At 41.8% G+C, this 25274-nt stretch overlaps 4 protein-coding genes across 4 annotated transcripts; 3 read left to right on the top strand and 1 right to left on the bottom strand.

Moving 5' to 3' along the window:
* Nucleotides 1-2232: 2232 nt before the first annotated feature.
* On the bottom strand, nucleotides 2233-8131 carry LOC129184888 (transmembrane protein 176B-like). The gene is made up of 7 exons (XM_054781352.1): nucleotides 7968-8131; nucleotides 7602-7789; nucleotides 7271-7390; nucleotides 7088-7144; nucleotides 4784-4999; nucleotides 4480-4602; nucleotides 2233-4386 (listed from the first exon to the last, which is right to left on the bottom strand). The coding sequence occupies exons 2-7, from the start codon at nucleotides 7776-7778 to the stop codon at nucleotides 4318-4320; spliced, it is 762 nt and encodes a 253-aa protein (XP_054637327.1). The 5' UTR covers nucleotides 7779-7789; nucleotides 7968-8131; the 3' UTR covers nucleotides 2233-4317.
* Nucleotides 8132-8723: 592 nt separating this feature from the next.
* On the top strand, nucleotides 8724-10917 carry LOC129185224 (THAP domain-containing protein 1-like). The gene is made up of 3 exons (XM_054782020.1): nucleotides 8724-9345; nucleotides 9456-9651; nucleotides 10168-10917. Exons 1-3 carry the CDS (start codon nucleotides 9269-9271, stop codon nucleotides 10777-10779), a joined length of 885 nt encoding a protein of 294 aa, XP_054637995.1. The 5' UTR covers nucleotides 8724-9268; the 3' UTR covers nucleotides 10780-10917.
* Nucleotides 10918-12452: 1535 nt separating this feature from the next.
* On the top strand, nucleotides 12453-14228 carry lamtor2 (late endosomal/lysosomal adaptor, MAPK and MTOR activator 2). The gene is made up of 4 exons (XM_054781991.1): nucleotides 12453-12652; nucleotides 13634-13796; nucleotides 13896-13985; nucleotides 14069-14228. Exons 1-4 carry the CDS (start codon nucleotides 12585-12587, stop codon nucleotides 14123-14125), a joined length of 378 nt encoding a protein of 125 aa, XP_054637966.1. The 5' UTR covers nucleotides 12453-12584; the 3' UTR covers nucleotides 14126-14228.
* Nucleotides 14229-15854: 1626 nt separating this feature from the next.
* rab25b (RAB25, member RAS oncogene family b) lies at nucleotides 15855-24823 on the top strand. The gene is made up of 5 exons (XM_054782853.1): nucleotides 15855-16038; nucleotides 20806-21001; nucleotides 21351-21544; nucleotides 23715-23795; nucleotides 24352-24823. Exons 1-5 carry the CDS (start codon nucleotides 16002-16004, stop codon nucleotides 24468-24470), a joined length of 627 nt encoding a protein of 208 aa, XP_054638828.1. The 5' UTR covers nucleotides 15855-16001; the 3' UTR covers nucleotides 24471-24823.
* Nucleotides 24824-25274: the final 451 nt, after the last annotated feature.

Genomic DNA, 25274 nt, shown 5'->3' with positions numbered 1-25274 from the left:
ATGTTGATCAGGAGGGTATGCAAGTATGTGCAGCATCGCCCAAGTGTGAGTACGGCAAGGCACCATACTGTGGATATCATTTAAAGTAGTCAGTGTACAGCTTATACCGACACACAGGCATTGTTGTGTAGATATCCAGCAACACATGAGTCCACCTTACAGTGAGCCTGTCCAAATTGTGTACCTGGTGTGAATATTTAGTGTGAGCGCCACCGTTATCTAGCTTGGCCTAGCTGCACAGGTTGTTACTGGAATCTTCTTCCGCTCCTCCATGATGACATCACTGCTGGAGCTGCTTCACAATGTCACAGTACATGTTGTGGAGTTCATGTTTCCTGCCAGTGAGCTGCAGCACTCGTGCAGCCCTAGGCCGTGACACTGCCACCCCCATGCTTGACTGTAGCCAAGACACAGTGATCTTGCCAAAAGACGGGGGGGGGGATGCTCGTTTTGTTGCTTTCGAGCATTTAAGATCTTGGAACAGTGTGCTCGATGTGTAGGAAGACAATGCATGATATGCTGATTCGCTTGTTTAGCCATTTTTGTTTGAAAATGCTTGATTTTGAAAAAATATGCAAAATGTATTTAAATATGCATATATTTTATACTAATAGGCCGTAGGCAACAACGAAACAGTGATTTATTCACATATTTTGAAAAACTGCCATGGTGAAGCCTCAAAATTTGAAGCGCGATGTGGCGAGGGAAACCCGTTTCCGCCAATCGAAGACAAAAAAAGACAACATTAGGAGATAAAAAGTCCAAATTACAAGATAAAAATGAGAAATTACAAGACAAAAAGTCGAAATGCTGAGATAAGGAAAGCATAATTATGAGACAAAGTCAAAATTATGAGATAAAAAATTGAAATTATGAGACATGAAGTCTTGATTATGAGATCAAAATGATGGGACGCAAACCCCGCATGTGTCGCCTTCTTCACGGGAGCCTTCGGCACATGGACAGGTTATATCTCATAATTTTCACTTTTTATCTCATAATTTTGACTATCTCATAATTATGCCTTTCTTGTCTCTTAATTTTGACTTTTTTTATCATAATTATGGCTTAGCATTGGGATATTTTTTTTCTTTCCATTGATTAGTGTATATGTAAGAGCCATTCTTTAAAGTATTAAAAAAATGCCACTTTACTTTAGAAAACAAAGAAATGAAGTTCTTACATTGGCTAAAACATCCTGATAGAATTTTACAAATGCGTAGCAGTATAAAGTGAAAGCCGTTAAGGTGCATTTTACTCCCGAAACCAGCGATTCTCAACATTTGTATGCAGCTGGGTGTCATCTATTAACACTCTGGTAGGTGGCGACACCGCTCTGTAGTTGTTGAATGTGCCCGTCCTTTCTCTTGTTGAGCCTTAGAAAGTGTTTGCCTGCATGCGTTTCACATTTGTGACATATCAGCTGTTTCAGTGGACTGTGGACTCCTTCAGCGTCAACCAATGAAAGGACAAAATCATTCAATTAGCTTGAACATTTTCAAGTTCAAAAATGTATCGCTATAGGCAATCCTGGTCCTGTTGTTACTTGGTATCTGATCATTACCAAAATTTGCAGCATCGCCCAACGCTAGTAGTCTCACGCCGAGTGCTTCATGTGCACCACAGCGTTCGGTGCTGCCACCTCTGGTCAGAATCCGAACTGCAGTGCATGTTTTTTTTTACAGTAACCTTAACACACAATACATTTTAAGTGCGTCTTTTTAAAGTTGTCTTTTAACACTCGAGACCTTTGAATATCATAGAAACATAGTATTACATGTGTGGGCGGAGCATCACGCTGTATAGAAAGAAGTGATGTTGTGTAATTGTTTGCGTTTTGACATCTTTCCCGATTTCATCAAATTGACGATTGTATTTGTGTTATTTCGCCTGAAAGACGTATTTGTGTGTGTCCTGGTATGTTGCTAAAATGTTCTACAAAGCTCCGTAGAACTAAGCAGGAGCTTGCTTCACAAATGACAGCTAAGGCGTACACGTAGTAACTAAACAGAACAGGACATACTTACCTGTTTGGGGGAGTTTCTACACAATTAAATCCAAGTCAATTCAGTAGAATTCACACCCGATCGAGTCCTGGATATCTACGGTTGTTATGACCTAGAAAGACCTTCCACTTCCCGGTTGCGCCTCCCCCTTTCATAGCTGGAAGACAGCAGGTCTAATCCTTTACTGTTCATGCAGCTACAGTGGGGATTACAAACCTTATAACTATTGATAGTGGAAATATTTTATTCTGGGCAGAGTTTTTCCCACTCGTTTGAACATTCTGGTTATATTTCGGTGTGGAATGCCAGGAATAGCAGGAGAGCATACACATATTACAGATATTACAGTTAAAACCGTCATTATTGACTGAAACAGCCAACCTGACAGTGAAAATACACACAAAGTTCCCTGCAATTTCAATATGGAAGGCACATAAGAAAATGACGGAGCCCCAGAGTGGGGAATTCATTTTGATGGGTAAAAAAAAACATACATTTTGGCGAGACCTCTCTAAACTTTGTAAACTATGCGAAGGTACCTGACACACTTTCGGTAATTTGTCATGCTGTGCGTGCAATTTGACTGTCGAATACACTTGTATGCTTCACTGCTCTCCATTTTGTTGCATTTAGCTGGTTTCAATTTCTACGGAGCCCCCGTAGGGGACATGGAGAAAAAAAGGATTTTTTTTTTTGTTTACAACCATTGGTCTCGCAGAACTTGCTCGAGAGCGTGTTGCGTTATCTCGCAAAACAATGTGAAGCTACAGGACGTACTTCCAGTCCTAGCTTGCATCATTTAAAGTCCATCTTCAGCATTTCCACAACCCTTACTGCACAGTTGTAGAGGTATGAAGATACTGTAACTATAGGAACTACTTTTCAATTCCGTGATGGTCAGTCGTGTCGTCTTTTGCAAATAAAATGCTAACATCCGGTCCTCGCTAGTGTTGCTGGCAACACATCTCTGAGTACTGGTACTCGAAAGGAAATACATTGATTAGCCATACATCGGATTCTTTGTCTTGTGTGCACTGCTTTTCGTGTAAGTAAACAGTTGTATCAGAAACTCAACAAATGTGCTGCTCTTAATTTGAAGTTTCAACGCAAACATCTGCTCCGAAAACGGAAGTAGCAGAAGTACAATGCTCATCATATAAACAGTTTTGCGAGATCTCGCAGAAATATTTTGTTATTTCGCAAAAGTTTTGCGAGCTAACTATCGGAACAGCTTTTCGACGATCCGTGATGGTTGTTTGGCTCGTCTTTTGAAAATAAAATGCTAACGTCCTGGAAGCACATCTCTGTGAGTACTGGTACTCGAAAGGAAATACACTTTTTAGCCAGCCATCGGATTCTTTCACTTGTGTGCGCTACTTGTGCTAAACATTGTCATGTCAGAACCTCAAGGGATGATGCTCTTCATCTGAAGATTCAACGCAAAATCCGATCCGCATTTTAGTCACAGTTTGGACTTTGTACCTCCTAAATTTAAGTATTTAATGTAATTCCTGATCAAAGTGTCACAATTGAGGTTTTACATCTGATAATGGCCACTGTGATGTACGGCGGACGTTCATGACCAATTTGGGGTCGTAATAAGTCGCAATACTTTTTCTTTTTTTTTTTTACCCATCTAAATTATTTTTGCATGTCCTCTCGGACAATCAGTGAACACAAAAATAAATACATACGTAGCTGTACGATGTTTCAGTGCGTTTTGCACAACTTGTTCTCGGGTGAAATTGTATTCATTTTTTTAAATTACACACAGTGCGCCTGCCTGTGACTCTCCCAGTTTCCGTAACGTTGATGAAGGATTGGGTGTGGCCTTGGTGTCGTGATACCAAAATGTTTACCAGCATGGCGAAGAGGACTCTTGAAATACCAATTCCAACTCAAACAGGAAATGAATCTTGCCTTTCAGTTCCTAGTTAGGGATGGGCGAGTTACGCAAAAACACAAAAAAGTGAATCCCTCCAACAGTTGGACATTATAGTGCATTTTAGCTTTATCCTGAAATTTCACCTGAATACCCCTCACTTTTGTTCTCTTCCTTTCTCTCTCTAACAGAAAACAGAGACAACTTACAAAAAACTGGGAAAAACCTGTCCGGCGTTGGGATCAAAAAAGGTAGCAGCTGGAGCATGACACCGCAGAGTCAGATTATACGATTCTTTTCAGGGGCAGGGCATGTCTAAAGTGCAAAGGAACGCAGGACATCATAAACAGCATGCATATAAAATAGAACATAAGTAGTAAGACAGCGGTGAAGTTTGACACACTGTGCAGCCAGCATGAAGAACAACATTTAGGCTGAAGGGCTGACAGGGGCGACTTCCTCCAGAAGTGCTTTGTAGAGTTCTGGATCATCCAGGCTCTAAAAGAGACGAGGATGTTCACAGACCCGTTGTCCAGAAAGAGAGAAGGCAAGGAATCCAATTTATTTCATTTAATAGAGTAACACTTTTACCTTCTCATCTCTCTTGTTGTTGCTCCTCAGAGCCTTGATGGCCAACACGGAGGAGCTGATGACGAGGCACAGCTCCAGAACACACAGCACCAGTAGAACACCGTTGATGCCCCTCAGGACCATCTAACGGAAGAGAGAATTGGAGATTATGTCAGTAGCGTCTTTGTTGGAAAACATAACCAAAATGAAGCACTGAAGGAGATCTAGAAGCGTGAGGTAGCTAGAACACACTGATGATGGCCGGAATGGCCTCCATGTTCCACTCAGCAGTAAGTCAACACACCTCGACTGCATTGCCACTTACAATAATCATGGCTTTTCCATCCAAGCATTTCTTGTATAAGGCCTTCTCGTTGGGGTTCATAGATGTCAGACTGACAGGGGGCCAGTCGTCTTCATATCCGGGCTGGCACACATTCCACATCCCATTGGGTATGACTGCAATGTTGATGGAGTAGAGGATGACGGCGACAGTGGCAAAGCCCACACCCGACAGATTCAGGATCACATTGATGATGACCTAAAGAAAAACAAAAAAAGGGAATATTAAATGTATTATTCGAGGAAAGGTGGAAATAAAGCCATGAACATGACGTGCCATACTGACCCGGATATAGGATGACACTTTTTCAAGATGTGTTTTTGGATATTTTGTTTATCTTGGGCGCGATTCCCAGTCCTTCTCACTGACCATTCGAGCCACGGCCCATTTCTCTTTAAAACTACAGTTTTACTGCAATTTCTATGACTTTGTGGGTTATTTGGAGTCGTCCCTGCCATTTCACATTTCAAATTTTGCAGCTTCACTCAAATTATTTGTGAAAAATTGGCATATTTAAGCAAAAAATTTTTTTTTTATTATCCCATTTTTTTTAAACTAAATGAAGCATTTACAAGCATAAAAATGGCTAAATGAATTAAAATACAAACATAAGGCATTTAGAAGGCACATTCAAAGACGTTGTGATGATATGTAGTATTACACATGGGTCAGTAGGTGTCAGTAATGTCACTGTAATGTTGGGCGAGACACACAAGCACCAGACTTGATCGCTGCAACAACAGGCTTGTATTGCAGGTTTGAATGATCTCACAACAGGCACAGTAATCCCTAACATGGGCTACTTTAGCGGCCGTAACTCTCGCCAAGCTAAAACTCAACTTTGAACCCCCTCCACGTCACTTCCTGTTCAACCCACAATCAGCTACGCTTGCACCAGAACACATTTACAGCAACACTCACAAGCACAAGCCTCTTATTATGGCTACTATATTGGGTAATACAAGTGTAAAAGTGACTATAGGGGTTAATGAAAAAAAAAAAAGGTTGCAAACAGGTTTGCTTTGCTCTAACTACCAAAATGTTTCATTTATAAATATGGAATCCCACTTAGTGGAAATTCACTTATCACAGGGATTACTGTATTTATTTTGAGCACGGTGGCCTCTGTCATTGAGGCTGATGGAATTAATGAAGTGACACATCTTTATTTCACACACAGATGTAGTCGCAGGTGGGTGAGGGTGCCATGCGTTTGGAAACTCTTGGAATATTTGGAGTCATTGGGCCTCATTCAGGCTTCCCTCTCTGTTCTTGCAGGTGTTCAGGATCATCAGAATAACATCGCAATGAAACGTGGTGTGTCTATTGCGCACGTAGCACCCCCAGATAACGACATGCGCCCCCAGCCACGTCTTGAGCCAGAGCACGGGGCTGCTGTATTAATTAGGCAGCGTCTAATCAAATGTAACCACAGAAAAAATACATTGTCACACACAAACTATGTATTTTGACTTTATTTTTCCATCATGATTGTTTAAATATTTTCTAGAGTTTCCGAAATGGTTTGGTTTTTGATTGATGGCCCACCTCCCGTTTCCTCCGGATCCCTCCGGTGCAGTCTAATCTTTTTTTTTGAGTCTATTTTAAGTCAAAACACTTCTTTTTAACCTCTGCGGTGGTGCGTTTCTCCGTGGAAACGGCATTTATGTTTCCTGCAATGGTGCTCCATGCCGACTCTTTTTGGATGGCCTGATGACCGGTGGATACACGTGAAAATAAGGTGGTCTTGTGTTCGCTCACTCCTTGTAAAAGCACCTCTATTTCAGTAGAATTTAAGTTTTTCTTTCGTTTGTTGTCCAGCTGCTCCTCAGTCTTGCCCTTGCACGTTGCCATCTCCGCCTCCAGCTGCCTGTTGAGCACGGCACATTTTTTTTACCTTATATAGGAAATAATAGGCGGTGACCTATGCAAATTAGGCCTTACATGCATGTGCATCGCACCGGTGCGAACGATTATCCCTACTTAAGAACGTGTCGTGAATGTGGCGCAGTTTCCAACCCACGCCTTCTTAAGTACCCTTCTTAAGAAGACTTTTAAGAAGATGTTCGTGAATGAGGCCCATTGTATTTTATTTCTATGATGAATCATTCTGGTTTTCATTCATCTGTGAGGTGCGGTGGCATTCCCGTCATTCTCTAACCTACCTTTTCAAAATCGTGCAAGTGCAATACTACAATGATAAAAATTTAAATTTCTAAAGTATCTATCCATCTATCTATCTAAATTAGAGAAAAATATATGCTGTGGTGCGAGAATGCTACTCACCAGACATGGACTCGGGTACTTCTCGGACAAAATGCACAGGATGCCAAACAACACAAACTAGAAGATCATAACATAAAGCAACAACAGATAAAATCACCCATTGGCACCTTTTCAATGGTGTTCCCAGACAGAGAATTTGTTTTTATTGAGATAGTGTTGTTTTGTTTGCATTAAGTTGCTTACCACTGATCCCATCCACAAAGAAAATAAATTGGTATCGCCGTACCACCAGGCGTTGTAACCAAAGCACATGGGGATGACTCCCAGGCCGATGTTGAGCAAGCCTACCACGATCTGTACAGCCTACGATAGCGGACACACAAGCAAGGGGGTGGCTGTCACTAGGTAGTCCTGTGGAACTCAACCAAAACATACTTTACTCTTAAATACAGTATATCGTATGGAGGATGACAGGAGCAATCCAGCACATGCATGTGATGTTGAACCACTGTACCACACACACCTTTTCTTCTCCTTCAACTACAATATGTACATTGATAGCGTTAAATCTTACCCCCAGTAAAGACTGAGAACTCCCCATGACTGTACTCAAGTGCTGGGACACCGAGCAGCAAACGGGGCTATAGCAAAGGGCCTTGAGGATTTGTAGTACAGGAGGCAAGGAACTTTTGGGGTCAGAAGTCAATGTCAACACGGTGACGCCATCAGCCCTCTTCATGGTGGCAGACATCCTGCCTACTCCTGAAAAAAATACAATACGTGAATATGTTTTAAGTAAAATTACATGCACGCTGCGAAACATGTTTTTTTAAAAGCCGTCTGGGAACAATAAAAAGTCTAGCAAACACTGTGAAACGAAACACAACTCTAACCAAAAAGCGAACGACTGTTCACAAACAAAGAAGTTTAAACAACTTACAAATTAATCCAAAATTCGCGTGTTTTCTGGAGAGGCTTCTTGTTCTGGTGTTTACTTTTTTCCTGTTTTTCTTTTTCTTCCTCAATGACGCAAGTCGCACACTGGGTGTGGCAGGAGAAGTGCAGGAGAAGTGCTAAGTGCTGCCACCTGTGGTCATCAAATACACTGCGCCAAATTCCTACATTAACATGTTTTAATCCAAACGATGCTGAAGCACACGCTTGTTCGTTGTATCAATTGGTATAAATTAATTTAGCGCGTTAAATACTCCGAAAAATAAATTATTTTATTAGTTACTTTAAGCTGAAAGGGCGCCGTACATGTGTGACCATAGACCCAGCTAGACGCAGCATCGAGCGCTGAGCCGTACGTCAACGCCGCCGCCAAATTGGATGGGTCAAGTCTGCGCTGTAAATGAGTAGAAGACAATGTACTTACTTTCATAAAGCGCCTTTCTACAAAGAAGTGTAAGTTAATTCTTCTTGTTTAGACATTCACACACGCACTAGTGTACTTAGGAAATAGTTAAGCACCAGAAACAATGCGATTGTTTTTGTTTTTGTACAATGTGATTGCAATTGTTTTTGGTACCTAACTGTTTCCCAACTGTATTGGTACGTGTGTGAATGTATAAAGGAGAGGAATTCACTTAAATTTCTTTGTAGAAAGGCGTTTTATGAAAGTACGTACATTGACTTCTATTAATTTACAGCGCGCCTTGACCCATCCAATATGGCGGCGGCGTTGACCTACGTCAGCAGTGGACAACCCACTCGGTACGGCGTCTCTCTCAATGACTCTACACGTGGAATGGACCCGATCGATTGCTGCGCGATATACAGAGGGCAGTGATAGAATATTTGAAGGACACAGGATTATATAATAGAATATAGATGATTATTATAATATTTTATCATAAGTATTATTCTTAGGATTATTATTAATATTAGTATAAGTAGTCTCCTCATTATCTAAGTTAGCATAAAGTAAGATACTATATATGGCCCATGTTACATACTCTGGTACAGTAGGTGGCGGTATGCACTTTTTAAAGTCATGGTTGCAACCCGCCATTAAACTAGAAGAGGAAGAAGATTGCTGCGCGTTGATTGACCATAGAGGCCTGACGCCACCGGAAGTATAGAAGTCGCCATGTTGTTTCATCCAAAACAAGAAAGCCGACTGCGATAGACGCGGTCTGCATGCACGATTACATTTATGATAAATTTACGTTTTCAAATCAACGATTTTAAGTTTTGTTTTACATCTACGTGTGCGAGTTGAACTAAGAGGAGTTCGACATGCCGCCTTGTGCTGCGATTAATTGCAGAAATCGTGATACTCGTGAAAATCGCGAGAAGGGACTTTCATTTCACAGGTAGGTAACTGCTTATAAATAATAAAAATAGTTTTAAAAAAATTGATACTTTAAATCTGTAAGCATCTTTTCATCTAAGTAGTTGTAAATGAGCCCTTATTCTCCTTTAGATTTCCACACTGCAATGCTCAACTTCTAAAGCAATGGGTAGTAAATATGCGGAGAAACGGGTGGATTCCTGCAGCCAGATCGCAACTCTGTTCAAGTCATTTCACCGAGGAGAACTTTGACAGGACCGGCCAGACTGTTAGATTACGACAAAATGCAGTTCCAACAGTATTTGACTTTCCTGATCATCTTCTAAAGGTATGCCAGCATTTAACTTTGATACTACGTAGATCCTTATAACAATACCTTGTGAACACTGAAATTGACTTGTTATGCATTGTAATTTCACACTATAGAGGTAGGAAAAACCTTAAACTGGAGGGAAATTGAGATTTGGGTCTAGTAAATTTACTCTGTTTCAATGGAATTTTTGTTAATTTGTGTTAATTTTTATACGCAACCATAATAAATGTATGTAGTGAATGAAGATACATGTATGTATGAATTCATCACGTACTGAAGTTTGATGTTTATTTAAGGCATCATTTTTTTATTTTCTTGTAATGACCATGACATTTTTATTTTTTTATATTGTTGCCTTAGGTGATTTGCTACATTTCATCGTTTAAGCCAAAATACGTGATGGCTATTAAATGTAGCAAACTGAAAACAAAATAATTTGACATGAAAGTATGTTACCCATACAAATATATGTACTTTAGGTGCTTATGTCTCTTAAAGATAATTTCATTCATGTCTGATTTTACATTTCAGAACTCTGCGCGTCGGAAACCCCCAAAGGTCAGGACACCAGTCATCCAAGAACCAGATGTTTCACCCTCGTGCTCCACGGACCCTGACCCACCAGTGCCTGAACACCATGATACCTTCAAGGACCACAGCTATGCCATCACTGATTCTCCAAGAGAGTTGAAACGGTTGCTGGATGAAGCGGTGGGGAAATTGGCAGGATGTAAGAAAAAATTGAAAACAGAGCAGCAAAAAGCAAGGCGTTTGAAGCGCAAAGTAGAGAGTCTGCAGGGAATCGTTGACACCTTACAACATGAACATATTATATCCACAAATTGTGCTGACATACTGGAGGGTACATTCAGCGGGGTTACCAAGGAAGTGCTGAAAAGAATTCTTGGAAAAAAAGAAGGAAAAGGAGCAACTGCATTTCCAGAAGAACTAAAAGCATTTGCCATGACTCTGCAATTTTATTCAGAGAAGGCATACAACTATGTGCGCGAAACATTTGATCTCGCTTTGCCTCATCCTCGTCAATTGAGAAAGTGGTATAGCAAAGTAGATAGAGACCCTGGGTTTACCCTGCATTTTGATGAAAATGCCATTGAAGAACCTTCAGCAAATTATGGGATGTGATGTTAGATTCATTGACTTGGGTTTTCGAAGTGTTAGTGTGACAGTCAATTATGTTACATGTGACTCCGATTTGTTACAATATTTCCTACTAAACCTCAGCAAAACAAAAACATATTCTCATAAATTTATTTAAACTAATTGACTGATTGCTTTCTTGTGTGCCTTTCTCTGTGTGTGCTTGGCAGCGAATAAGTGTTTATGCCTTTACATTGTGATGTGTGTGGGGGTGGATTGGTATGGGTGTGTGTTTGTGTGCAGTTATTTGCACATGTTTTGAGAGTGCATGTGTTTTTTAGTGTATGCGTTCATGTGTGTTTGTGTATGGATGTGTGTGTGTGCGATGTACAGTTGAATAAGAGTACACTTGTAGATTGCAGAATTCCAATATTACTGGGAGCTCCTGATGTGCATAGATTTCTACACGCAGCTAGTTTTATTTATTTATAATAATCGATCATAATGCAGACAGACTTTTCATGGTCTTAACAGTGCCTAACAGTGCTCAAATCTGTAGTACTTTGAGCTTGATCCTATAGTATCAACCCGGATCTACTGTGTGGCGTGTGTGCTTTTTTGGGTGAAGCAAGATGGCTGACAATACATAGGCCGAGCTTCCTGCGGTCAGCCGTGACGCCCATTCCACGTAGTTTAGAGTTCAGTGGTCTCTCTCTCACTGAACTGAATACGTGGAATGGCCCCGATCTATTGCTGCGCATTGGAGGCCTGACGCCACCGGAAGTATAGAAGTCGCCATGTTGTTTTACCCAAAACAAGAAAGCCGACTGCGATTGACGCGTTCTGCGACATACTGTATTAATAATTTGTTTACCATTACAGTAACACTTTAATACAAATAATTTATAACACCAAAAAAATATTTGGTGTTTAATACAGGCGTTTCTAAGCGCAGTTTTTGTCTGTAATATTAAGTTTTATTAATTAAAGTTATTAAATAAAGTTTATTAATTAAAGAATTAAAGTTAAATAAAAATAGTTTAAAAAAAAATAGATACTTTAAATCTGTAAGCATCTTTTCATCTAAGTAGTTGTAAATGAGCCCTTATTGTCCTTTAGATTTCCACACTGCAATGCTCAACTTCTAAAGCAATGGGTAGTAAATATGCGGAGAGACAGGTGGATTCCTGCAGCCTGATTGCAACTCTGTTCAAGTCATTTCACCGAGGAGAACTTTGACAGGACCGGCCAGACTGTTAGATTACGACAAAATGCAGTTCCAACAATATTTGACTTTCCTGATCATCTTCTAAAGGTATGCTAGCATTTAACTTTGATACTACGTAGATCCTTATAACAATACCTTGTGAACACTGAAATTGACTTGTTATGCATTATAATTTCACACCATAGAGGTAGGAAAAACCTTAAACTGGAGGGAAATTGAGATTTGGGTCTAGTAAATTTACTCTGTTTCAATGGAATTTTTGTTAATTCGTGTTAATTTTTATACGGAACCATAATAAATGTATGTAGTGAATGAAGATACATGTATGTGTATGCGTGTGTGCTTTTTTGGGGGGGTGAAGCAAGATGGCCGACCAATGGCTTCATGCGGTCAGCCGTGACGCCCCTTCCACGTAGTTGAGTTCAGTGGTCTCGCGATGTCCTATGCGTGTGACGACTTCAATGTCCACAATGCAATGCGAACCCGGAAAAGGAAGCCAACATCACCATCAGCTGACCTGCTGTATGTGGGTGTGTAATAAACAGTATCGTGACAGTGGAAACTGGTCCGGGTTTTGGCAGTTTTCCCACCAAGTTATTTATTTGAATTACAACACAACGTCATGTTACGACCTAAAGCTTTGACGCAGGTTCTGAGCCAAGCAAACACAAATGGAGTCCAAAGCACACTGTGAGTATAATTAGCTGCGAGATGCTAACTTGTCATTTGCAAACCAAACATGGCTAGCGAGGGTTATTACATGCAAACTTTGGTGTACACTGATATAAAGTGAAATATCGAATAAACTAGGACAATAGTAGTAGTTTACCACCGTGACTGTTGCCACTACTACTACTGCTTTACAGAGAATAGCTGGTATTGAGTGATTGGAAATAAGAAGGTAATTCGCTGGTTTGCTTGTATTTTAAAACGCTTTTCTCACAGGAAAAAAAGAAGTTAACCACTTTTAAAACCTAAACACAATAACTTTGATAACAAGTGAAGTGTGTGGTGACGCTGGAGCCTTACTTCAGCCTAACTTGCTGTTTACAGTGGGTCCCACCATATTTGCAAATCAGACCTCGCATTTTCATGGATTTTTGGTCCCACAAAAAAATGTATTTGTGGGGAAACCTGCCCATTTGTCGCTAATAATTTATAAATCCAGCATACGACGACGGCGGCTCCCAGTGCGGCTGCGGTAACGGCAGGATTAGCTGTCGACAGTAAACTTTGGTACCATCCAGCCTCAGAACGAGCAGGGAGGTGGACCCAAGCGAGCGTAAGCAATTAACAGAATTCTAGGCGAGCAATGTGGACTATGTAACCTGACGACTAGGCTCCGATGCCATCTGTTCGCTTTCATTATCACTCACTGGACGTGAGTACCTGGACATTTTACAATTTAAAATGTGCCTGATACGTGTGTGAGGCATATTAAAGGGCTTAGAGTGTCAAAAATGTAGGCATTTTTATGGGTGTGTCAGTTATTTGTAGTTTTTCACCATGAGCTTCCATGCGCTGGGGGTCTGGGAACATAAACCGGGGATCTACTGTACACTGTATATTCTTTTTAACAGTCCTTGATCAAATGGATCAAATTCTGGATCCCACCCACTGTATTGTGAAATGCCGGTCTCCTGTGTATTGAAGCGCCTTAACTTTACACAGTTTACTGAACAACGAAGGGTCCCTGCTGGCGTACTCTGGCTACGGCGACACTGACGCTCGGGTCACCGCCGCCATCGCCAGCAACATCTGGGCGGCGTACGACAAGAACGGCCACCAAGCTTTCAACGAAGACAAACTTAAATTCATACTCATGGACTGCATGGTAAGAGATGCGTTTCTCCTCAAAGCAATTGTGCAAAATATCATTTTGGACGTTGTCTAAGTGATCAAATGCGTGACGTTGTGTCCGTGTTTACCCCAGGAGGGAAGGGTGGCCATCACACGAGTGGCCAACCTGCTTCTGTGTATGTACGCCAAAGAGACGGTGGGCTTTGGGATGCTGAAAGCCAAGGTGAGAATTCCAACACAGCAGTTCTCATAAATCAGTCATTTTTGTCACGAACGTCATCATATTGTTTTGCTGCGTGTCTGCAGGCAGAGGCTCTGGTCCAATACCTGGAAGAACCGCTCACCCAAGTAGCAGCATCTTAGCAAACACACTCTTGTCGCCAGGCTTTTCTATCATGGAACATTCATTTAAATCTAAAGTGCTTGTTTGATGTCAAATGTGTAAAATAAATGATTTCTGACTACAGCTCTTGTTGTCATTGTTTGTTCAGAAGGTTTGGAAATTTAAGGAACGCCATGCATTTAGTTTATTTTGTGTATATATATTTTACGCCATGGGTGTTGAAAGTGTGGCGTGGGGGCCATTTTCGGTCCTCAGCTCGTTTTTTATTGGCCCTCGGCACATTGTAAAAATAAAATGATGTCATTCTAAAAGAGGGATATTATTAGGTGTTACATTACCTTAGTGCTTCTCAGGTTTGCACGCAAACATTTCTCACAAACAAACACCAGAATACTACAGCCATCATTAATTAATTTCTGAAAAAACGCGCTATAGCGAGGGAGCGACTGTACTTGTTGGCTATTGTCTCATCATTGTAACGTTCCTGACACCTAGTGGCCAGTGTAGTAGAATACTACTGTAGTGGCGCAGTGAACATTCACACAGGAACTGCTGTCAGGCACAACTCACGACACATATTACACTACAGTACATCTAACATCTTCTAAATGCCTTATATTTGTATTTTTTTTAGCCATTTAGCCATTTTTATGATTGATTTTTATGATTGTAGTAATTTAATTTTGGACAGGAATAGGTGCAATTTTAGACACCCAAAAATATGAACAAAAACTACATTTTTACGGAATGTGGATGAATAAATGCTTGTTTAATTTGGAGAGAAATGTGTGTGTTTTTGTCCAATCAAACAAAAAGTGGATATGAACTTAAAAAAATGATTTGCAAAAAAAAATACATTTTTACATTTTTTTTTTAAGTGCAAATCTAAAAAATGTTCTCACGAAACCATACATTTTGTTTGCGTTTCTTAAAAGTTTTGATTGCGGTTCAACTGACGGTTGACTCTTGTGGGCGGGGCCTCCTCTGAATGATGTTAGAAAGCCTTTTCATTGGCCGGTCTTGAATGGTGGGTGTGACAAACAAAACTTCTGGAAATGCAAGCAGAATTGATACCTGGATGAGAACAATTTTTTATTTGTAAGCAAAAGCAGCATTTTTAAAAATTATTTTAGTAAAAAGAATTTTGTTCACTATTTTTTTTTTCAAATTCATTTTTGTTGGCAAATTTTTGTCGTTTGAACCTCATTTTTTTTACATTTCAAATCTATTTTTGTTTGAATGAATGAAAAGACACAAATTTGTTGTCATCCTTCTACCTTTGTTGAAGACTCGTTGGCAAAGACAGCGAAGAGCAGAAGGGGGAGAAGGGAAGGGACGCCATCTTCGTACTTTGTTCTTTCTCGAATTAAATTGTGTTTCTCGTTTCTGCTGCTCACAACGTTCTTTGGCCCCATGGATTTGGACCCCCTTGAATTCTCTTCTATTTATGAATCATAAATCCGATTTTTAAAATGAATTTAGCAATATGTTTCTATCAAAAACAGCGTTTGAGTACAGTATGGCAGGATGCTTCCTGCGTGCAGTGCTTCATTCCCACCAGCAGTGGGCGCCTGACCAACCCTTCCAGCTACACCTGCTGGTCTGTCCCTCCTCCCCTCCCACCTGATCGACCTGCCTTTGCTTGAAGCCACACCCCCCGGTGCTGTGGCCTGGCCACTCCCTGCCCTGGATACGCTCAACATGTCCTGCTGCCAGAGGACAGAGACGTAGCAAGTGTGCCAAAATATTTCTGCTGCTGCTTGTTTCTGTCCTCGTCCCAACGAGGGACCTGTCAGTTTGCAAGGCGTAAGGCGGAGGCTGCCTTGCCCGGTGAGTCAGCGTCATCTTGCAAGAAGAAGTGGGGACAGGAAGGCGGCAGCAGTGGATGGACGCAACATGGGCTCAGACGAGGCCTACAATTTTGTCTTCAAGGGTGAGTCCAATTTTCTTCTCCTGTTTGTGTTTAATGGGGCCTTCCAGAAGGGCCTTTCTGCAATGTTCCTGTGTTTTTCCATGCACACTTCCTTGTTGATTATCAGCTTGGCAGTCGCCTGTATCTCTAAGACAAACGTCCATGCAGACAAGACAGGACATTGTTGTACTTTTTAGGGGTGACACCACTCTTGGCACCTGACCTTTTGCAGTTATGGAGCATACATGTAGCCGGAGAAGGCCCAAACAGACTCCTCACACTCCTTTTATTAGCCTTATTGGCTATGGGGGGGACAGAACAGGACCGCCACCCCGATTTGTTGACTTTATACTGCTCACTTCAAACATCTTTCCAGTGCCTAAATAACGCATCTTGCCAAAAATATGACTGCTGTGCTGTAGTTGCGGCTTTTTGTTAAATTCCCATACAAAGCAATACTGTAGCAGCAGCTTGGCAGCACCACAAACAACCATTTCAAGTGTTTGGCCCTCAACTTTAAAGATCTTTGCATGGTAGTTAAAAATGAAAACGCTTTATCACACATTTCTTGCATAGTTACTAACATTTGAATACAATGTTGTTGCAGACGTACTGTTTGGGCACCGTGTGTGGCCAGCATGTGATTAGCTTGCCAAAACAATGGACACTGCGGGAAGTCTAGAAAATAAAGGCGTAGTTTTATTCAAAGTGACTCCAGGAAGTGGTTGCATCCATCAGAGTGAACCAGCTGCTGGCGTGCAGCCCTATACTACGGGGACAATGCAGATCAGGGGTGTGCAAACCTTCTTCACGGGGTGCCGCGCACTGAAACATGTAAAAAACACGCTAAAACAATGAATGAATGAAACACTATGATTTTTATTTTATTTTATTTTTTTGCGATTGCAGTCCAAGTGTGAGAATATTTGAATCAGAGTATCGCGTTAATACAGTCAAACCTCGGTTTTCATACACCCCACTTTTTGTACAAATTGGTTTTCAGCAAGATTTTTTTCTAAAATTTTGCCTTGGTTTTTGTGCAATATCGCTCAGGACAAACTGGTCAGTCTTGTTCCGCAAAATGAAGTGCCCATACAAGGCATCCCTACGTGTCGCTGTGCATTTCTTTTATTGAGTCCGACTGCTAAATAACCCGCCATGGGGCCAAAGAACGTTGCGAGTGGCGGCAGTTTGATAAAGGATGTACAGGAAGTTTCATCCATTCCTCATTTATCATTATTTCACATTGTTTTCTGCGTGTAAAACTATAATTATTCTCCATAAAATGTATTTTTTGTTAACATTTGTGGGTGTCTGGAAGGGACTCCTTGGATTTACACTATTGCTTATAGGAAAAATTGCCTGTTAGTGAAGCTAAAGGTTAAATAGATTTAAAGATGAAGGTTAGGGGTTATAGGTTTAGTTGTTTTTTTTTTTTATTACATTTCAGCTTTGTGTTAAAAATCCAAACAACCAAAATAGTTATTAGGATCGGTTCGATATCTTGTAACATTACAGCATCATTTTATGTTGAGCGGGGGTGTCCACGCTTTTCCATCGAGGGCCGCATACTGAAATATCACAGCATGGATGGGCCACTTTGATATTTTTTACATTTTGTAAACCCATGTAAATATGCCGAAAAGTTCAATGTATTTAAAGAAAAAAAACAGCTTTGGAATATGAGTGAAAAGGTGTACTGTTAGGATAAACCTTCTCTCCTTAATTACACTTTTTAATGCTTGGTTTTTCATTTCTGTTGTTGTTTTTTTATTTGCCAAATATTTCAACATTTACATTTTCTTTTTCTTGGTATTTTATGTTATGTTATGTTATATGTTATGTTATGTTATGTTATGTTATGTTATATGTTATGTTATATGTTATGTTATGTTATGTTATGTTATGTTATGTTATGTTATGTTATGTGTTATATGTTATATGTTATGTGTTATGTGTTATATGTTATGTTATGTTATGTTATGTTATATGTTATGTTATGTTATATGTTATGTTATATGTTATGTTATGTTATGTTATGTTATGTTATGTGTTATATGTTATATGTTATGTGTTATGTGTTATATGTTATGTTATGTTATGTTATATGTTATGTTATGTTATATGTTATGTTATATGTTATGTTATATGTTATGTTATGTTATGTTATGTTATATGTTATGTGTTATGTGTTATATGTTATGTTATGTTATGTTATGTTATGTTATGTTATGTTATGTTATGTTATGTTATGTTATTGTATAGTACTTTATTAATCCCACAGCAGGGAAATTAGAGGTAGTGTTCTGTGGGTGGTGTAGAATTAAGCAGGCCTATTAACTCTTCATAAACTTTAATCACACGCTCTGCCCGGGTTGTATCATTTAGCTTTCCATTTAGCTTTACACTGTATCTCCCCAGTCTAACTCTTCCTCTGTTGGTCCCATTAGCTCTAAGGCTGCATTAGCAGTGTCACAGTGCCCTCTACTGGTCAAGCATGTACAGTAGCAGTAGAAATACTGATTGAGCGACTACAAGGCAAAATAAAATAAAATATAGACCAGTCGGCTTGTGTTCGTATCTGCGAATGTTCGCTAGTCAGGTGTTCGTAAGTTGGGGACCTAGTGTATTTGTATGTTTTTTTTGTATTTGTAAAAACAGCCGCCGGCCGCAATTTGGACACCCCCGATCTTGAGAATGGGTCGTGGGCCATTAAAAATGAGCTGCAGGCCGCACTTCCCTTGATCTAGGTGAAACAATTAAGCAAGAAATGAAATCAATATGTTGGCCTTTTCCTGCATCCTTTCATTCTTCAAGTATGAACCAGTGTGGTCTGTCTCCAAGTCACATTAGAGGTGAACATGTCGTCGATGAAACACACTCCTGAGAGTATGTGTCAGGTGCGACAGAGGATAATATAACTGTTGTTGCACCTCCTGCAAAACAACCAAAAAGGGAAAATGTAACGCAAGACCGTCAGGCCCCCCCCCTTCCTAAATTCCACGGAATCAACAGTCCAGTGTGGCGTGAAGCTCGTCCAGGTATTGTTTGCACAAGCAGTTACTGAGTAGTGGAGAAGGTCTCGGTGGGAGCAAAGCAACATGGCTGCCGGCTGACCTGAAAGCAGCCCAAAGTGAAACGTGGGTAATACATTGTTTGATGTGACGCGAGGCTGCTGGTTAAACAGAGCAGAGAGAAGAGACAGAAAGCGTGACAGAAAGCGAGTTCATGGGGAGAACATGGTAGCACATTCTCTCTCACGTGACGGCTGATTTGTGCACGTGTGACAGGAATCACACTCACTCTGCCTCCATATTTCATGGCTGTGGGGACGTGCCGCTTCATAGCACGCCTTTGTTTCAGCAGCGACTCCCAACTGAAACCCAAACATTAGTCACTGAAAGATACGGAGCGGGGGAGTTTCTTCTCCTCGGCCGCCGAGATAATAGAAGGAAGCAGTAGCCGAACTTGTTCCACCTGATGAGGCCTCGCCTCCCACTTCTGGGAGAGACGTGTTTTACGTCCAAGATCGTTGTTTCATGTCGAGTTGTGCGGGGTAAAACCCAACAAAATTGCGGCATTTTGATGAAAACATTTTTTTTGTTCAAACATTCTGCCACCTGAGGTCCGAAAGTCATCATTTCAGTGTTTCCAGTTGCAGCGCGAGGCTCGTCAGGATGCTGACAGCTAGTAGGGAGTCTGGCGGACAGGGAAGGCTGGGTGTCATCTTTGCATGGCAGTGGAACTGGAGGTTTGGGTTGTTTTCTTGTTGTTTTTACACAAAATATGGCCCAAGAGGAAAGAGGTAGATGACAATTTCGATGGGGGCTGAGGATAGAACCTTGGGGAACTCCATTAGAAAACACACCTGTCCAAAAAGTACTAATAAAACGTTGTTTAGCTGTTAAAGAGACTACAGTAATACCTCGTTTATGGCGGTTAATTGGTTCCAGACCCGATCGTGACAAGTGAATTTCCTCCAAGTAGGATTCCTTATTTATAAATGGAATATTTTCTTCGTAGTTACAGCATAGAAAACACGTTTACAACCTTCTAAATACAGGTGTTAACATTATTACAGCCCTGTAGTCACCTTTACACTCGTATTACCCAGTATACCTGTAGTAGACACAGTATGCCATATGACCTTATTGAATGGTAGCGAGCGACACTGTCTGTGAGCGTGCACCGTTTTGCACTGTTTTGTTTATATTTGCCGACCAAATGCCCCAGTAAGCGCCGGGACGAAGGCTCCACTGCACGCCTCCACCGCCGCCACCGCCCGGCCATCCAGTCAGTCACCACACCCTGCCGAGTGCCCGCCCCCACAAATGCCGCACAAAGCTAAAGCTTTTTAAGGCGCCACCCTGGCGAGATATTTTTCGTGGCATGTTTTGCGCGGTGCAAAACTTATATCACTCTCACAACGACAGGAAGTCCCACACGGCAGACATGCTTGTTTTTGGCTTTGTGAAGGGAAAGTGGGCGGGGCACGGTTGCTATCGGCTGGATGCTGCAATGGTGCTGCTAGAGGGCTCTAAAAATGTTAAAAAACGAACGTTGAATATCGTAAACAGGTTTTCTATGCCTAACTACAAAAATATTCCATTTATAAAGAAGGTGTCCTACTTTGCGGAAATTCACACATCACGGTGGGGTCTGGAACCAATTAACCGCGATAAACGAGGGATTACTGTACACATGAAGACATAAACAGCAACATCATCATCATATTTTTTGGAACATTCCGTACATGTCAACCCAGTGTTGTTTTGTGGCCTCCCGCAGTTGTCCTGATCGGAGAGTCGGGTGTCGGCAAGAGCAACCTGCTGTCCCGTTTCACCAAAAACGAGTTTAACCACGACAGTCGCACCACCATCGGCGTGGAGTTCAGCACGCGGACGGTGCAGCTCAACACCTTCTCCATCAAAGCCCAGATATGGGACACGGCGGGGCTGGAGCGCTACCGGGCCATCACGTCAGCGTGAGTGCTGCCGCTTGTTATCAGGCCAAACACCCACATGGTACACTCCACTGGTTCTTTTGGATCCAATGTTTGGATTAAGAGAGTGGAAAATGATTTTTTAAACAAAAGAACCATGTCACTTTGTCTGGATTAGCAGCTCGGCTTTTGGAGTAATTACTCGCTGACTTATTCCGCTATGCAAATTCTCGCTCCCTTGGAATTTCCCAATTTTCTCTAACAAGCATCAGCTAAAATCTGTCAAAGCGGAATTAATTACGCTGCGGTGGGAGGAGACCAGATACAGTATGTAAATGCCAGGGCCGGGACGATACGGTTGTCAGTAATGAGAACAATGTCCTCTCATCAGGTACTACAGAGGGGCAGTGGGGGCCCTGCTGGTCTATGACATCACCAAACACCTGACCTATGAAAGCGTGGAGCGCTGGCTGAAGGAGCTTTTCGACCACGCCGACCCCAACATCGTGGTCATGCTGGTGGGCAACAAATCCGACCTGGAGTCCGAGAGATCGGTGCCGACGGACGAGGCGAAAGATTTTGCAGGTAGGATGAAAGCGTTGAGATGAAAGACAGTCGAATGCTGCAAAGGTGTTCCGTTTGGACATCTTACGAGATGCATTTAAAAGTAGGGGGGTCCCGGGGTAGCATTTTCAGCTCGTCTTTTATTGACCCTCAGCATATTGTAGAAATAAAATAAATGAGATATATCATCAGGTATTACACCGATAATACAAAGCTAAAATATAGACATCTTGTTCGGCAGGTATCTTAGGGCAGGGGTGTCCAAAGTGCAAAGTGCAAAGTGCAAGGAAAAGAAGGCATCCTTTCACAAGAATAAAAGTCCTAGTATGAGGATGTCAAGGAATGTCATTTCACGAGCATGAAGTTGAAAGAAAAAAAGTTGTTGTTTTTTTTAAAGTTAAAAACAATGAATGGAGTTGTAATTTTTGGAAACTTAAGTTGGGGGAAAATTTATAACCTGGGAATAAAGTCAAAATATTAGGAGAAGAAAATGGAAAATGGTTGGCATTGCCAGCAGTAAGTCAAGCCTGTTTCCGGTGAACGTTGGCCTCCGCCAAGGCTGCCCTTTGTCACCGATTCTGTTCATAATTTTCATGGACAGAATTTCTAGGTGCAGCCAAGGTGTCGAGGGAGTCCAGTTCAGGGGCACTAGGATCTCATCTCTGCTATTTGCAGACGATGTGGTCCTGATGGCCTCATCAGGCTGTGACCTGCAGCGTTTACTGGGACGGTTTGCATCTGAGTGTGAAGCTTCTGGGATGAGACTCAGCACCTCCAAATCCGAGGCCATGGTTCTCAGTCGGAAAAGGGTGGATTGCTCCCTCCGGGTTGGGAATGAGGTCCTGCCCCAGGTGGAGGAGTTCAAGTATCTCGGGGTCTTGTTCACGAGTGAGGGAAGGTTGGAGCGTGAGGTCGATAGGCGGATCGGCGCAGCGTCTGCAGTAATGCGGTCGCTGAACCGGACCGTCGTGGTGAAGAGAGAGCTGAGCCGGAAGGCAAAGCTCTCAATTTACCGTTCGATCTATGTTCCCACCCTCACCTATGGTCATGAGCTTTGGGTCATGACCGAAAGAACGAGATCGCGGATCCAAGCGGCTGAAATGAGTTTTCTTCGTCGGGTAGCGGGACTCACCCTAAGAGATAGGGTGAGGAGCTCGGTTATCGGGAGGAGCTCAGAGTAGAGCCGCTGCTCCTTCACATCGAGAGGAGCCAGCTGAGGTGGCTCGGGCATCTAGTCCGGATGCCTCCCGGACGCCTCCCTGGTGAGGTGTTTCGGGCATGCCCAGCCGGGAGAAGGCCCCGGGGAAGACCTAGGACACGCTGGAGGGATTATGTCTCACAGCTGGCCTGGGAACGCCTTGGTGTCCTCCCGGTGGAGCTGGAGGAGGTGGTCGGGGACCGGGAAGTCTGGGCTTCCCGACTGAGACTGCTGCCCCCGTGACCCGGACCCGGATAAGCGGAAGAAAATGGAATGGAATATCATAAAAATCATAAATATCATAAAAAACAGAAAAAGAAAAAACATGTAATTTTACAGGAAGAAAGTCAAAATATTAAGAAAAAAAGTCATAATCGAATGAAGAACAAAAGTCGCAATTTTACAAAATTTCCGTATTTGGGATTTGGCTTCGGCACGTTTTTTGTGTGTAAAGAGAACTTTTTTCCCACCAAAATTTGATTTTGTCTTATTTAATATTACGATTAAATGATTTTAAAGGGAAGCATGAAAATGGCATTGCAATCAATTGGCAAGCAATTCTCCAATCAATTAAATTCTACGATAAAAAATGCCAATATTGATCAAATTGAAAAATGCTAAATCCAGTCCAGTGTAGGTCAGTATATAAGATAATTAGTGTCATGTCATTAATAACAACTCTTATTTCTAGAAGAAGCCGTGGGCCAATAAAGAACAAGCTCCCTGCCGAAAATGGCCCGTGAGCCGCACTTTGGATACTCCTGGTTTACAGTGTTTTTTTTTTTTTTTAGGAAGGTGCAAGCGCAACAGCAAGAGTTTGAGTAAAATTCCTTACCTGAAGCGCAGCAGTATTAGTTGCAGCGTGCAGAATCGTTCTCATCTCTACTCAACTATAGCGGCACGCTGCTTTCATCTTATGCACTCATCTTTGCCCCAGAGGGGCGGCTCTGATGAATAGCAAATAAAAATGCTCTATTTTCCCATTTTGTTTAGAGAAAAGAGGCCTGCTGTTTCTCGAGACCTCCGCTTTGGCGTCGACTAACGTGGAGGTGGCATTCAACACGGTCCTAACAGGTCATTCATTATTTCAATGTCTTTTTTGGCCTCAAGGTTAATGTTGAAACATTCACAGATCTAGCTTAAAGGTCACTCAGTCGAGTAGAAACCTCCTCCAACATGTCCGTCTAAGGTCATTTGATTGACAACCAATGACTTCCCAGGTGATGCTGTTCCACTCCAGTGCTTTAGGTGGTGGTAGTGGGCATTACAAAGTGCCAGGGTGCACACTGATACATAGATAGTAATCATAGCGCCACCTGCTGGATGTGGTGGGTCACTGCTGCTCCACTTGGCCACAGTGCAAACGTGATTCCTTGACCCTCAATCTGCACCTTTATCCAGATCTGCACCAATGTTTATTGGGATATTCCTCGGCCTATGTGCCACCTCTCCACAAGGTGTCATGTAGCAAGAAGCTACAAAGCAAGAAGCACTATTCTCTAGTAGTTTAGGAAGGGAATCAACCAGTTGTATCTCAAAGTATGAGATTTAGGGTCTCTTGAAGAGTCCTTCACGTGAGTATCATGAGTTTATGGCTTTTGGTAAATGTCCAATCATTTTCCCGATGCAGAGATTCACAGAAAGGTGAGCAGTAAGGAAGTGGGGCGAGGCTCCATCAGCGCTGTCTCCTTGGAAACCTCCATAGTGCAAAGCACAGAGGAGAAGAAACCTTGCTGCAAGAACATCTAAGCACCCTCGGAATAGCGGGGGACCACAGCGGAAGGAGGGTGGGGGTGTCAGACCGCCCCGTCAGCCCGGCGAGAAGTGCATGGCCAGAGTCCTGGCATCACTGGAGCCGACTGATTTGAACTTGTGGAGGCTGCAGGGTGACATAGTGGATTCATGATGATGAATCAATCAGTGTCCTGCCAGGTATAGATCCTATGAGTGAAACATGCAACCACCTGTCATTTTATCCATGCACAAAATAATAACATGTACTGTTTTTAATACAAATTATGATTGTGTTTTTTGCTTGGTGGCTAATATTTCAGAGGTTGATGATCTACGCTACTTATTTCTGCCCAGAAATAAATGATTGATGGTGACACTTTGCTTGTTTTTTGTGCCAATTATTTACTAATCACAACATTAGGTACACACAATGCAGTGAATAAGAGCTGCTGACGAAAAATACAGTATGTTTATAACTATAGTTGCAATGTTAGAGTTGTGGAACTGCACTACATCATCCAGGGAACATTCTGACCCACCCAAATGATGAGAAACAGCACTACGAGGCATTGTAGTTCAAATAATATACAAGCATAACAAAAAAATAACAACAAAGAACCAAAACAGAGCATAGTTTACTATAACCACTTGTGTTATTAACCTGACTTTGTCCAGTCTAATTTTGAAATCAATCTTAATAGTGCAACACATTGTTGTTTGTTTTATCGACCATCTGTTATAAATACAGTACATTCTGACAATATCGTAATTGGGTTGGATCATATTGAATGCAACTGTATAATACGTGTTTCACTTCAT

This window comes from Dunckerocampus dactyliophorus, chromosome 7, assembly GCF_027744805.1.
Source record: "Dunckerocampus dactyliophorus isolate RoL2022-P2 chromosome 7, RoL_Ddac_1.1, whole genome shotgun sequence".
Lineage (NCBI taxonomy): Eukaryota > Metazoa > Chordata > Actinopteri > Syngnathiformes > Syngnathidae > Dunckerocampus > Dunckerocampus dactyliophorus.
This window is presented reverse-complemented; position numbering and strand designations above follow the sequence as displayed.

Excerpts from the sequence above, each read along its gene's own strand:
- LOC129184888 (XM_054781352.1), bottom strand. The coding sequence starts at position 7,778 with ATGTCTGCCACCATGAAGAGGGCTGATGGCGTCACCGTGTTGACATTG. Across the intron at positions 5,000-7,087 it reads AGTACCCGAGTCCATGTCTG|GTCATCATCAATGTGATCCT; the intron begins GTGAGTAGCATT and ends GTTTTTCTTTAG. Across the intron at positions 4,603-4,783 it reads ATGGAAAAGCCATGATTATT|ATGGTCCTGAGGGGCATCAA; the intron begins GTAAGTGGCAAT and ends CTCTTCCGTTAG.
- rab25b (XM_054782853.1), top strand. The coding sequence starts at position 16,002 with ATGGGCTCAGACGAGGCCTACAATTTTGTCTTCAAGG. Across the intron at positions 16,039-20,805 it reads CTACAATTTTGTCTTCAAGG|TTGTCCTGATCGGAGAGTCG; the intron begins GTGAGTCCAATT and ends GGCCTCCCGCAG. Across the intron at positions 21,002-21,350 it reads TACCGGGCCATCACGTCAGC|GTACTACAGAGGGGCAGTGG; the intron begins GTGAGTGCTGCC and ends TCCTCTCATCAG.
- lamtor2 (XM_054781991.1), top strand. The coding sequence starts at position 12,585 with ATGTTACGACCTAAAGCTTTGACGCAGGTTCTGAGCCAAGCAAACACA. Across the intron at positions 12,653-13,633 it reads AATGGAGTCCAAAGCACACT|TTTACTGAACAACGAAGGGT; the intron begins GTGAGTATAATT and ends AACTTTACACAG. Across the intron at positions 13,986-14,068 it reads TTGGGATGCTGAAAGCCAAG|GCAGAGGCTCTGGTCCAATA; the intron begins GTGAGAATTCCA and ends GCGTGTCTGCAG.
- LOC129185224 (XM_054782020.1), top strand. The coding sequence starts at position 9,269 with ATGCCGCCTTGTGCTGCGATTAATTGCAGAAATCGTGATACTCGTGAA. Across the intron at positions 9,346-9,455 it reads AAGGGACTTTCATTTCACAG|ATTTCCACACTGCAATGCTC; the intron begins GTAGGTAACTGC and ends ATTCTCCTTTAG. Across the intron at positions 9,652-10,167 it reads TTCCTGATCATCTTCTAAAG|AACTCTGCGCGTCGGAAACC; the intron begins GTATGCCAGCAT and ends TTTACATTTCAG.